General features: G+C 39.0%; 3 protein-coding genes across 4 annotated transcripts in view; 1 reads left to right on the top strand and 2 right to left on the bottom strand.

Moving 5' to 3' along the window:
* Nucleotides 1-14,417, top strand: part of OR1B1 (olfactory receptor family 1 subfamily B member 1) — a 184,991-nt gene that overhangs the window by 139,562 nt on the left and 31,012 nt on the right. The window lies entirely within an intron of this gene.
* On the bottom strand, nt 1,174-2,115 carry LOC109565836 (olfactory receptor 1L1). Its single transcript, XM_019969784.2, has one exon. The coding sequence runs from the start codon at nt 2,104-2,106 to the stop codon at nt 1,174-1,176; it is 933 nt and encodes a 310-aa protein (XP_019825343.1). The 5' UTR covers nt 2,107-2,115.
* LOC109565850 (olfactory receptor 1L1-like) lies at nt 11,966-12,971 on the bottom strand. Its single transcript, XM_019969801.2, has one exon. The coding sequence runs from the start codon at nt 12,969-12,971 to the stop codon at nt 12,039-12,041; it is 933 nt and encodes a 310-aa protein (XP_019825360.2). The 3' UTR covers nt 11,966-12,038.

The raw sequence follows: 14,417 nt of genomic DNA, 5'->3' as shown, positions 1-14,417 counted from the left end.
CAGGTCAAATGAAATGAATAAGGAAGGGCATAATGTTTCTTTAGTTGTGCCCGGTGGAGAGCAGGAAGAAGAACACTGAAATGATGGGTACTTGAGGATGTGACTTGGAACTGGTTCATCAAGAGTCATCTGGTAGGCTGTTTTTTTTTTTTTTTTTTTTTAATATAATACTTTTAGAAATCAGATCCTGAGCTTTGAGGTGGTGCAGAGGAAGGAGTAATTCTGATCTTTATAATCAGAGACAGAGATCTTGTTATTGAGGAGCCTTTGGACTAATGTGCTGAAGTCTCTCTCATGCACACACAAAAACACTCAGATTTAAATGACTACATAAGAAAACTCAGCCTTAGGAATAAGGATGTGTGTGTGTGCTAAGTTGCTTCAGTCATGTCTGACTCTGTGACCCTATGAATTTCAGCCTGCCAGGCTTCTCTGTCCATGGGATTCTCTTGGCAAGAATACTGGAATGGGTTGCTGTACCTTCCTCCAGGGGACCTTCCTCACCCAGGGATCAAACATACGTCTCTTATGTCTCCTGCATTGGCAGGTGGGTTCTTACCACTAACATGACCTGGGAAGCCCCATGAATAACAATACTCAGGAGTTTGAAGTGATGAAACTCAAGTCCAGGAGGGATTTTGGCAGGGTTAGAGTTCAGAGAGGGGCTTCCCAGGTGGTGCAGTGGTAAAGAATCTGCCAGTCAATGCAGGAGATGGGGGTTCAACTTCTGGGTTTAGAAGATCCCCTGGAGCAGGAAATGGCAACCTGCTCCAGTATTCTTGGCTGGAAAATTCCATGGACAGAGCAGCCTGGCAGGCTACAGTCCATGGAATCTCAAAGAGTTGGACATGACAGAGTGACTGAGCACAGGATTAAGTGAAAGAGATTCTCCTTCTGAAAGGAGAATCAAAGTTTGAGATTTAGATCCAGGCACAGAGAACAAGATTCAGGTAGTCTTTGTCCCAGCCAGATAATATTAGAGACCACTGGGAAGGAGGCATCATATTCAGGAGTAGCTTCAACATACTAGCTTCAACACATGCGATAAGCATTCTTTTTATCAGGAATGAACCACTTTTGAAAATACCATCCTTAAGAATCTAATCACAGACATTAAAAACCTGCAGTCAGGAGCAAGAGATTTGTAGGATTCTACTAAGACCTCAGCTCCTTTTATTGATCTTTCACTCTGTGCATGAGTTTCATCAAGCCCTGCTTCATGTCTTTGTTTCTTAGGCTATAGATAAATGGGTTTAGCATTGGAGTCAATATGGTGTAGACAACTGTTGCTATTCTATCTTTGACTGTATAGTTGGACTGGGGCTTGAAATAGACATAGCTGATGCTTCCATAAAACAGGGTCACCACTGTGAGATGAGAGCCACAGGTGGAAAATGCTTTGTACTTCCCAGCAGCTGAAGGGATCTTCAGAACAGTAATGAAAATTCTCAAATAAGAGATGATGATGCATGAAAAGGGGGTCATTATGATGGCTAATCCTTCTGTCATGACTGTGATTTCCTTGACAAAATGGGAGGAACAGGACAATTTTAGCACTGGCTGGTCATCACAGAAAAAGTGATGAATGACATTGGAAGCACAGAAGACGAGTTGGTTGGTCAAGAGAATATGCAAGAGAGAGTGGAGGTGTGGAATGCAGAAGGAGAGGACCAGGAGCAAGACACAGCGTCTGTGGTTCATGATGGTGATGTAGTGGAGGGGGTTGCAGATGGCCACATAGCGGTCAATGGCCATGGCTGCCAGGAGGTAACTGTCTGTATTTCCAAAAGCAATAAAGAAGTACATCTGAGTCAAACACTCACCATAAGAGATTGTCTTTGTCTTTGATAAGAAGTTTGCTAGCATCTTGGGTATGATGACAGTCACATAGCAGATGTCAACAAAGGAGAGGACACTCAGGAAAAAGTACATGGGTGTCTGGAGGCGAGTGTCTGAGCGGATGGTCAGGATGATGAGCAGGTTTCCTATCATTGTGATGAGGTAGATGGGGAGAAACATTACAAAGAGTGGCTTCTGATCTTCAGGTCGAGAGGAGAGTCCCAGGAGGATGAATTCTGTGGGCCGTGTTATGTTAGTTCTTCCCATAGTCTTGGGTTCACCTAAAGACAAGTCATCATTATGAAAGACTCTTCCAACATATGATACATTCTAAGAATTTTTCTATTTGTTCTTCTTATCAGCAATTAGAACAACTAAGAATATTACTATTACCTGGACTGTAGCTTCTTTCTATTAATGTTGAAAATTCAGAAATCAATACATACTTTAACCTCCTTTCAGTTTTCTACTGTAATGCAAAAGTATTACAGAAAAGGGAAAGAGAAGAGAGACAGGGAGAGGGAATGAGAGTGGAAAAATTGTTTTCTGTTTGAGGATTTTCAGGAGCTAATTCATGGAATCTTGGTCAGTAGTTTGCTCTCCTGTTTAATTGCCAGCTGACAGAATGATGATTTTCTTTAATTCAGATGTTTCTCTCTGCGTCAATGATTCTGGATGTTGAAAATCATATGAAAAGGACATCAAAATAGGAGATCACCCAATAATTATTCCATGCTCTTCACTCTTCGGTGAAACCTTATTGGAGTGAAACAATAAGCAGGAAGACATAAAAGATAGGCAGACAGAGATCATAGAATAATAAAAAACATTTCTTTTTAACGATAAAATCAATCCCATTCTTGGTGCCCAACCCCTGATCTAAAACGGCATGTGCTTGTTTGTGTTGGTGCAATTCTTTTCCAGTTTCCTGTCTTAGCTGTCTTAGTTACAGGCCTCCCAGAAAAACTACAGGAAAGGCACCTGATCTTAGACAGGATTTCAACCCTCATGAATCTGAAAGGTGTCTTTCTTGCCTCCTCTGGGCCCTCCACATGCTAAGGGCACTGTAGACACTCATAGACTTCACCCTCTCTCAAGGGAGGATCCTTTGAGACTTTCAGGAAGTCCCTGAAGTTCAGATGGAGGAGACACTAGAAAACAAGGCAACAGCTACTGAAGTTTTGGAGTTTCTTCCCCAAGGAGGCTGGGGAGTGTCAGTACTTTCATTCTCTCCTGGAAATCATCCTCTTGACTCAGCTTCTTCAGGCCAAAAAGAGACCACAGTGACTGGCTCTCCCAAACTTCCTGAGAATCATCCTTAGTATCATTCTGTACTGTTCACACCAAAAGACAATATATAAGGTGGGAGGGCATTTTTTCAGGGTCCACATGGCTTTAGATTATAAAGACTTGAACGTCTGATGCCATCAGTAATTTTCCCATCTCTCAGGCTTAGAAGAAGCCCCTGGTTGGGTAATGTTCCCAGAACTTCAGAACATAAAAATTCATAAGGTGAAGACTTTAGATGCCAGAATTTACTCTTTACTCTTCCGTTCCCAGGTCTACTTGTAAAATACTGATGTATGACCCTTGGTTTTCCAGTCAGGAAAACCACCGGGTGAATATATTTTACGCTTTACGGAACCTTGAGTTCCATGTTCCATTTGGGCCATCTCACTTTGTGTGCACTGCAGAATTCCCAAGGTAGGACCCAAATTACACCTTCTCCGAGTACAACCATCACCCAAGAATATCCTGTTCTTCATGACTCATCGCCCCCTTACCCATTTATACTATCATGCCTTTGTTTATTGACCTTCATCTACTACGCCTAACCTGGGAGGCTTAAAATTGGCCTCTTCCAGGACACTTTGCTTGGTGGTCTACCGTTGGACTGGGCTTGTCTTCTGTCCTCTTTTAACACTTGGGCCCTCCATTCTAAGTAAGAACTCAGTCTCTTTGTCTGACAGTTTATTGTTTAGTTGATAAGTTGTATCCGACTCTTTTCCAACCCCATGGCCTGTAGCCTGCCAGACTCCTCTGCCCATGGGATTTCCCAGGCAGGGATACTGGTATGGGTTGCCATTTCCTTTTCCAGGGGATCTTCCTGACCCAGGGATCAAACCTGTGTCTCCTGCATTGACAGGAAGATTCCTTACCAGTGAGCCACCTGGAAAGTCCCTGACTGCTTATACATTAATTTAAAAAGTTACAAATTAGGGAATCCCCTGGTGGCCTGGTGGATATGACTTGGTGCTTTCAATGCTGTGGCTCAGGTTCAATCACGGGTCAGGGGAACTAAGATCCCACAAGTCTCATGGCACAGTCAAAAAAGAGAGAAATGTCACAAATTAATAACTTAGTGAGTACTTTCTCTGTGCTATCTACTTCCCTAACTGAAGCAAATGTAGTATCTCATTTAATTACTACATCATTTTTATAAGGTAGGTGGCCTTATTTTCTTTACTTTGAAGATGAGGAGTCTGAACTCAGAGAGGTGAAATATATTGCCCAATGTAACACAACTAGGAAGTGACTGAATAAATTTTTAAAATTTCTCATGAGTTTATTTGACTCATACTTGACACTATGCTCTTAACCAGCCACTCTACTGCTTATTCATGATGCTAGCAAAAATAGTTTGCTGAATAACAATTCTCAAATAAATCATATTGCAAAAAATATGAACTATTTCTTATTAAGGTTTAAAAAGCACATTATAAGTTTAAGCTATATCCCACTAGACTGAATATTCCTTGAGATCAGTAATTATGCCTGTTAACATCTGATTGCTCCAATCAATTAATTCATAAATATTTCTTGAAGGTTTACCATATGTCAGGAATTGTACTAGATGCTAGAGATACAGTGGAATATAAAACAGAGGCAGTTTCTACCAACTTTTGTGTCACCCAATACCTTTCTTTGTCCAAGATAGCAGTTCCTCAATAAACAATCACGGTATTTCCTCATTATTTTGTTTGTGGTAATTTGAAATAAAATATATAAAAGTACAAATGGGAAAATAATCTATGTTCCCATCACCCAAAAGGATTGACTACAGTAACATTTTGTCCTATTTTCTTTCAGTCTTTAAAAAAATTCATTTATTCACAAATTTTTATAGATAAAGTGCTTATTATGGGACCTGTTTCATTTGCTTTCTAAGAACTGACTCATTTTTATCCTACTAATAAGGTAGGTATTATCTTTCAATTAAAAAAATTAAAGCAATTTATTGAGGTATGAATATTTATTTATTTATTGGCTGCAATGAGTCTTCACTGCTGCATACGGGCTTTCTGTAGTTGTGGTGAATGGGGGCTTCTCTTTGCTGGGACCAGCCCAACAACGAACCGACCTGAGGGAGCGGCGCCGCCGAAGAGAAAAGAAAAAGAAGACTCAGAAATAAAGTTGCCATTCGCAGGCAAAAGCCCAGATCCTAATCCTTGCATGCCTTTTATTGTTAACATCTACTTCCTTATCAGTGCTCTAGAGATATCTGTTCTTTACAATCTCAGATCAGGATTAAATATATACAATGCACAGTCCTCAATGTCAAACCTTCAAGCCTTTCATGACTCTTCGGCTAGTGATGCCCTTTTCCAGCAACTCCCTCGAGTCTCTGGTTATGGGAAGAGTCACTAATGGTTTTCCATTGGTCACATCAATACTTCAACATCTTGTTTTCAAGATGTCTTTCCATGATGTACTTTTTACTGCTTCCAGCCCTTCGCCTGGGGGTGATGAGAAAGTCATTCTTATTTTTCAAAGAAGCCCTGTTTTTATAGTACAGGCTTGTGCATAGCATATTCCCTACACTCTTCTGCACGGGCTTCTCATTGTGGTGGCTTCCCTTCTTGACAGAGCACAAGCTCTAGGTGTGTGGGCTTTAGAAGTTGCAGCACATGGGCTTAGCTCCTCAGCGTGTAGAATCTTTCTGGATCAAGGATCAAACCTGTTTCCCCTGCATTGTTAGGCAGATTCTTATCACAGTACTGTCAGGGACGAGGTACGATTAACATGTACAAGCTTTAGACATTTAGTGTATGCAGTTCGATGACTTTGGGGTTAAGGGGCTTCCCTGGTGGCTCAGTGGTTAAAGCGTCTGCCTGGAATGTGGGAGACCCGGGTTCGATCCCTGGGTCAGGAAGATCCCCTGGAGAAGGAAATGGCACCCTACTCCAGTACTCTTGCCTGGAGAATCCCATGGAGAGAGGAGCCTGGTGGGCTACAGTCCATGGGGTCACTAGGAGTCGGACACGACTGAGCGACTTCACTTTCACTTTCACTTTCACACACCTGTGAAACCATCAACACCAAGGCCATAAACATGTTCTATACTTCCCGAAGTTTCCTCCCACACCATCTAGGATGATGGTGTTGATGAACACTTAACATAAGATCCACCTACCCCCTTAGAAAATTTTAAGCATACAGTAGAGTACTGTTAGCTATAGGTACTATGCTCTACAGTGGATATCCAAAACATTTATCCTTTGACCTTTACCTATCAGCATCTCCCGTTTATTAACCCCTGAAACCACCACTCTACTCTCTGCTTCTCTGAGTTTGGCTGTTTTAGAGTCTACCTACATTAAGTGAGATCATGCAAATATTTTTTTTCTGTGTCTGGATAGTTTCGTTTAACATAATGTCCTCTTGCATTCATGCGGTCACAAATGACAAGATGTTAAGGCTGAATAATATCCCACTGTATGTATATACTGCATTTTATTTATCCATTCATCTGTCAATGGACATTTCGGTTGTTTCCATATCTTGGCTATTATAAATAATGCTGCATGGAACCTGGGAGTGCAGCAGGTATCTTTTTGAGATCTTGATTTCAATTCCTTTAGATAAACCAAGAAGGGGATTGCTATATCACATGGTGGTTCTAATTTTTGGAGGAATTTCCATATAGGTTTTCATAGTGGTGCTTGTACCAAGTTGCTTAGCAATGTCCTACTCATTTTTTTTTAACATTAAAATTTTTTTTATTTTTTAAAAAATTATTTATTGTTTATTTCTTTAGTTTATGATCTGTGGTTTATTTTATTTTTTAATATAAATTTATTTTAATTGGAGGCTAATTACTTTACAGTATTGTATTGGTTTTGCCATACATCGACATGGGTGTATACGTGTTCCCCATCCTGAACCCCCTTCCCACCTCCCTCCACATACCATCCCTCTGGGTCATGGCAGGGTACCAGCCCCTAGCATCCTGTATCATGCATCGAACCTGGACTGGCGACTCGTTTCATATATGATATTATACATATTTCAATGCCATTCTCCCAAATCATCCCACCCTCTCCCTCCCCCACAGAGTCCAAAAGACTGTTCTATACATCTGTGTCTCTTTTGCTCTCTCGCATATAGGGTTATCGTTACCATCTTTCTAAATTCCATATATGTGCGTTAGTATACTGTATTGGTGTTTTTCTTTCTGGCTTACTTCACTCTGTATAATAGGCTCCAGTTTCATCCACCTCATTAGAACTGATTCAAATGTATTCTTTTTAATGGCTGAGTAATACTCCATTGTGTATATGTACCCCAGCTTTCTTATCGATTCGTCTGCTGATGGACATCTAGGTTGCTTCCATGTCCTGGCTATTATAAACAGCGCTGCGATGAACACTGGGGTACACGTATCTCTTTCAATTCTGGTGTTTTCTGTGTGTATGCCCAGCAGTGGGATTGCTGGGTCATATGGCAGTTCTATTTCCAGTTTTTTTAAGGAATCTCCACACTATTCTCCATAGTGGCTGTACTAGTTTGCATTCCCACCAACAGTGTAAGAGGGTTCCCTTTTCTCCACACCCTCTCCAGCATTTATTGCTTGTAGACTTTTGGATCGCAGCCATTCTGACTGGTGTGAAATGGTACCTCACTGTGGTTTTGATTTGCATTTCTCTGATAATGAGTGATGTTGAGTATCTCTTCATGTGTTTGTTAGCCATCTGTATGTTTCTTTGGAGAAATGGCTGTTTAGTTCTTTGGCCCATTTTTTGATTGGGTCACTTATTTTTCTGGAATTGAGCTGCAGGAGTTGATTGTATATTTTTGAGATTAATTCTTTGTCAGTTGCTTCATTTGCTATTATTTTTCTCATTCTGAAAGCTGTCTTTTCACCTTGCTTATAGTTTATTATTTATTTTTTAATTGAAGGATAATTGCTTTACAGAATTCTGTTGTTTTCTGTCAAACATTATGACCCTTTGGACTGTAATCTGCCAGACTCCTCAATCCATGGGATTCTTCAAATAAGAATACTAGAGTGGGTTACCATGCCCACTCTTCCCGACCCAGGAGTTGAACCTGAGACTCCTATGTCTCTTGCGTTGCAGGCAGATTCTTTGCTGCTAAGTTGCTTCAGTTGTGTCCAACTCTGTGCGACCCCATAGACGGCAGCCCACCAGGCTCCGCCGTCCCTGGGATTCTCCAGGCAAGAACACTGGAGTGGGTTGCCATTTCCTTCTCCAATGCATGAAAGTGAAAAGTGAAAGTGAAGTCACTCGTGTCCGATTCCCAGTGACCCCATGGACTGCAGCCCACCAGGCTCCTCCGCCCATGGGATTTTCCAGAAAAGAGTACTGGAGTGGGGTGCCATTGCCTTCTCCAGGCAGATTCTTTACCCACTTACATTTCTTCCAACAGTGTACAAGGGTTTCCTTTTTTTTTTTTTAATCTTAAAAAAACGTTTTTCTTTTTTTTTAAAGTAATAACCATTCTAACAGGTATGTGATGATAACTTATTATGGTTTTGATTTTCACTTCCCTAATAGTGATGCTGGTCATCTTTTCACGTACCTCTTGGATATTTGTATGTCTTCTTTGGATAAAAAGTCTATTCAGTTGTGCTTTGCCCAATTTTTAATTGAGTTACTTGTTTTTCCGCAAAGTTGTATGAGCTCCTTATATATTTTGGATATTAATCCCTCATCAGATGTATGGTTTGCAAATATTTTTCATGTTATGTAGCTTGCCTTTTCATTTTGTTGATGGTTTCCTTTTCTGTGTAGAAACCTTTTAGTTTAAACAGTCCTGCTTAATTATTTTTGCTTCTGTTTTCTACACATTTAATGTCATACTAAAGAAAAATTATTGCTAAGACCAATGTCAAAGAATTTTCTCTGTGTTTTCTTCTAGAAGTTTTACAGTTCCAGGATTTACAGTTAAGTTTTTATGCCATTCTGAGTTGATTTTTGTATATGGTATAAGATTAGGGTAAAAATTCATTCTTTTGCATGTGGCTATTCGTGAGGAGTCCAAAATGAAGAATTCATTGAATTCCAGCTCCACCCAGAACTGTAAGGAACGTTTCCATTCATTCATGCAGTAAATATTTCCTGAAGGTCTGCTGTGTACCAGGGACTTTATTAAGTTCTAGAAATACATCAGTAAATAAAATAAAGCACATGTACTCACAGAGTTTGAATTTTAGTGAGGAAAGACAGATATTAAACAAATAAAAATATAATACACCCCAAAGCCACATGGGGCATTTTAAAAAAACGTACAAGTGAACACAGTGTGACAGGGGAAGTGGTATTTCAGAAAGCACAGTCAGGGAAGAGCTCTCTGAAAGAGGAACATTTGAGCGGAGATCCGAACGAAGTGAAAGAACAGAGTCTCTCAAGCTCACACAATTAGAATGTCTGTTTTAAAGGGAGAGCACAAATAACTACAACAAATATATGTACATTTTTATTTTTATGTAGGTATATTTTTGTGATGTTACCTAATATGTATAAATTTAAAACAAGCTTTACTCTTAATTCTTATATTGCTTATAAACTCCAGCTCTCCAAACAACAGAAAATAAAGTTTTTTACAAATTAAATGTCATGTAAACTATACTAACAATTTAAACTAAAAAATTAAATAAAAATAAAGTAAAGAAAATAAAGTAATTGATGAATAATGTTACATTGATGAGATGAATTACCTTTATTGGCGTTATACAATTTTAATCCAGTTCCTTATTTAATCTTTTTTCATATTGGAATTTCAACCATGCTAATGAAGATCATGTCCATTTACATAAGGAGATAGTAAAGTGAAGTCGCTCAGTCGTGTCCGACTCTTTGCGACCCCATAAACTTTAGCCTACCAGGGTCTTCTGTCCATGGGATTTTCCAGGCAATAATACTGGAGTGGGTTGCCATTTCCTTCTCCAGGGGATCTTCCCTACCCAGGGATTGAACCCAGGTCTCCCGCATTGCGGGCAGATGCTTTAACCTCTGAGCCACTAAAAGCAACCATTAATAAAATGAAGAATTTAGTTTTTGGTGCAGAAAAATTAAAACATTATAATAAATCAAAACTCTGCTAGCTAACAATTCATAAATGCCAATTTTAATGAGTTGTTTCTAGATAGCTTCATATATCTGTTTTGTTTCTTTGAAGGTTTTATTAGCATGGGCTTCCCAGGTGGTAAAGAATTTGCCTGCCAATGCAGGAGAGATGAAAGAGATGGGGATTCAATCCCTGGGTTGGGAAGATCCCTTGGAGTAGGAAATGGCAACCCACTCCAGTGTTCTTGCCTGGAAGATTCCATGAACAGAGAAGCTTGGTGGTCTATAGTCTATGGGGCCAAAAAGACTCAGATTGATCACACTTGGATTAGCATTGGGATCTGGAAAAGACCCTGATGCTGGGCAAGATTATAGGCAGGAGGCGAAGGGGTGACAGAGGATGAGATGGTTGGATGGCATCATTGACTCAATGGGCATGAGTTTGAGCAAACTCAGGGAGATAGTGAAGGACAGGGAAGCCTGGTGTGCTGCAATTCCATGAGGTCATGAAGAGTCAGACACAACTTCAGGACTGAAAAACAGCATGTTGAAATATGCAGTAGAGTGTACCCAGATAGGTAAATAAATCTAGCCACTAATACAACAATAATAGCTATTAAAATTTTTGAGTGCTCTATATCCGACAGAATCTTGAAAATATGACAAATATCTATTATTCATATCTCAACATCCTACAACTTCTGTATGACCTTTGCCAATGGTTATGATGATGTCTTGGAGGAAGACGTGATGTCATTTACAACATAAAAAAGCATGCAATGTGACCACCTGACCATCACCATGAACTTTTAGGAAGGAAGTCTGTGTCAGTCCAAATCTGCATGAAAGATATCTTCATGGAAGAGAAATCTGGGCATGATGATCTGGTCTGAAATCAGTCACACATAAAAAGCCTAGGTAGCTAAGTAGCTATTTAAAACTTTTTAAAATATATGTATTAAAAATATATATGAATAAAAATTCAAATAGCGCTGAGGACTAAAGAGTGATAAACAAGTTTTTCTCTTGTCCTGGAACTATCCAGAGGCAGGTGACCAAATAGCAATTTTTAGGGTAAGCATCCAGAAAATAGACAGTCTGTGCACTACAATCATTCACATCCACTCACCCACATATCTAAAAATGCATACGGTTCTGTTCCTTAAGTTTTTTCAATTCACAGTATATATTGAATATATTGTGAGTATATTGTGTATATTCTATGTCAGTAAACGGAAAACTTAAACTTCACACTGGAGCATCACTCCATGACGGGATTCTGTGTTCACTGTTGTATCCTAGCACCTAGAATACTGCTTGAACATAATAAGCACATACAGTTATTTCTTGGATGAATGAATATAGGTTCACTCATTTTAACAGCTTCTTTTTTTTATAGCATTCAACTGTATGTGTTTATAATAAGAAAAAAGTAGATAGACATTTAGCTACTATTGTTTGGCTTCCACAAGTACAATTGCAGACTAAAATTTTAGATGGCATTTCTGGTCAAAGGGTGTACTTTATATATATTGACAAATTTCATTTCAAAGACCTTGTATCAATTTTCCATCATAAACAATGTATGTATTCATTAATTTCCCTACCTCAGTATAGTTCAAAATACTGTTAAACTATCACATACTTTGATGTTTTCCTATATAATAATCTAAAGAGTCAGACATGACTTAGCCACTAAACAGCAATAATGATGGATATCATTGGGTTCAATGTAGGAAATGTCAGGGGAAACATTATATTCAGTTAATATTTTCCCATCATTCACAAAGCACCTTTACTAATATTTCTCAGTTGATCACAAACACCAAGAACTTGCAATCAGGCAATATGAATCTGCAGAATTGCCCAAGACTTAGCATAAAACCCATGTCATTGTGACTTTATCCTACCTATCAGTTTCCCCAAACCCTGTTTCAAATCTTTGTTTCTCAGACTGTAGATGAAAGGGTTCAACATGGAAGTTAACATAGTGTAGATAACTGTTGCTATCTGATCCTTGACGGTGTAGCTGTTCAGAGGTTGGAGATAGACATAGAGGATGCTCCCATAAAACAGGCTCACCACGGTGAGGTGGGAACCACAGGTAGAGAAGGCCTTGTACTTCCCAGCAGTTGAAGGGATCTTCAGAACAGTGGTGAGAATCCTCAGATAAGAGATAACGATGCACATAAAGGGGGCCATCACCACAGACAGTCCTTCTGTCTTTATCACTATCTCATTGACATATGTAGATGAGCAGGACAACTTCAGCATTGCCTTGAGTTCACAGAAGAAATGATGGATAATGTTGGAGGCACAGAAGGTGAGTTGATTCAGCAAGTGGACATGAAGGAGTGAATGAAGAAATGGGATGGTGAGGGAGATTATCAGTAGAAGGACACAACATTTATAGCTCATGATGGTGATGTAATGAAAGGGTTTGCATATGGCCACGTAGCGGTCAATGGCCATGGCCCCTAGGACATAACTATCTACATTTCCAAAGGAGAGGCAGAAGTATGCCTGGGTCATGCACTCACTATAGAGGATGGTCTTTGCCTCTGATAAGAAGTTTATCAGCATCTTTGGAATAATAACTGTTGTGTAGCAAATATCAACAAAGGACAGGCTTTTCAGAAAGAAGTACATGGGGGTCTGTAAATGAATATCTGAATAGATGGCCAGGATAATGATCAGGTTTCCCATCAGAGTGACCAGGTAGATAGTAACAAAGAGGACAAATAGAGGCTTCTGGTCCTCAGGCCTAGAGGAGAGCCCCAGTAGGATAAACTCAGAAGGACTTGATATGTTGTCCCATCTCATGGTTTTAATTTTGCTAAAGAGAAGTAAAATATAAATTAATAGATTCTCCTTTTATCTGAAGCATGCATTTTCCTAGTACATTTAAGCTTTATCCTCACTGAGATATGGTAAGTACAGTATTTACCTGTGATGTTTCTTTCCTCCAATAATGTGGAGAATTCAGAGTGAAATATATTTTTCCACCTCCTTTTTAGTTTCTGAGCTACTTAGAGACATTGGGAAAATAGGGTTGTAAGAGGGGTAGTAAGACCAGAGAGAGAAATGGACAGAGATAGAGAATTCCTTTTTTAACATCTGCATTCTTCAGTAATCATATTTTTTAGAGCAGTTTTAGGTTTATAACAAAATTGAGAGGGAGATACAGAGATTTCCCATATATTCCCTACTCCCACACATTCATCACCTTGTGCATTATCAACATCACTCACTAGAGTGAAACATTTTTAACAAGGATGAATCTACGTGGACATACCATAATCACCCAAAGCCCATAGTTTACCTTAGAGTTCACTCTTTAAAAAAAAATTATTTTTTGCCATACATCAACATGCATCTGCCATGGTGTATGGCAAAACCAATACAATATTGTAAAGTAAAAAAAAATAAATAAAATCTAAAAAAAAAAGAATTAGGGAACATAAAAAAAATTAGAGTTGGAAATATGCAAAAAAAATCATCACTGACTATCACCATTGCATAAATAAATAGATATTTTAACATAAAAAAATTATTTTTTAATGGAAGGATAATTGCATTACAGAATTTTGTTGGTTTCTGCCAAACATGGTTCATTGTAGTAGGGCTTGGACAGAGTTTGGGGCACAGGAAAAAGTCTTTGTTTAGAAATTTTAGTGGACAAATTTTTCTGGGTAATTACTTGTCCATTTTTGAATTATCTGTACTTTGTGTGATTCCTCCATCACTCATCCTGGACTTTGGATGCTGAATTCTGATATTATCATACAAGCTTTTCTTTCCCATTACTGTTGTACATATATCCTTCCTGCCTCAGCAAGTTATTATTTGAGAAGAGAAGATGGAAACAGAGACACAGATCCAGCGTGACATGGACGGAGAACTTCTTTATTTTATATTTTTTACTGTATGCTAGGCCTCCACTTTGTGGATTCTAACATTGTTGTCTGTATATGTGCAAATTATTTATTTTTAAGTGTGAATTTGTCCCTAGAACTACATCAGCCATAGATGCAGACGCCCTTACCTGATCATTAAGAAACACTTCTTGAATCTGAGTGATTCCTTTGCGGGTATCTGCAGGGCTCTTCCCATCTGATGAACTATAGTGACAAGCTCCGTGCCTTTGTCCTGTGCCCTGTCTTCAAGTCCCTGGAGTTCAATTTGGAAAACAAGTAAAAGGCAGTCATTTTTCTCAATTATATTTGAGAAAGTAAGGTATTCCTCTAAGGAACCAAGTGAATATTTCAT

This window comes from Bos indicus, chromosome 11 (genome assembly GCF_029378745.1).
Source record: "Bos indicus isolate NIAB-ARS_2022 breed Sahiwal x Tharparkar chromosome 11, NIAB-ARS_B.indTharparkar_mat_pri_1.0, whole genome shotgun sequence".
Classification (NCBI taxonomy): domain Eukaryota; kingdom Metazoa; phylum Chordata; class Mammalia; order Artiodactyla; family Bovidae; genus Bos; species Bos indicus.
This window is presented reverse-complemented; position numbering and strand designations above follow the sequence as displayed.

Bases quoted from the DNA above. Each gene is read 5' to 3' on its own strand.
- LOC109565836 (XM_019969784.2), bottom strand. From the start codon at position 2,106: ATGGGAAGAACTAACATAACACGGCCCACAGAATTCATCCTCCTGGGA.
- LOC109565850 (XM_019969801.2), bottom strand. From the start codon at position 12,971: ATGAGATGGGACAACATATCAAGTCCTTCTGAGTTTATCCTACTGGGG.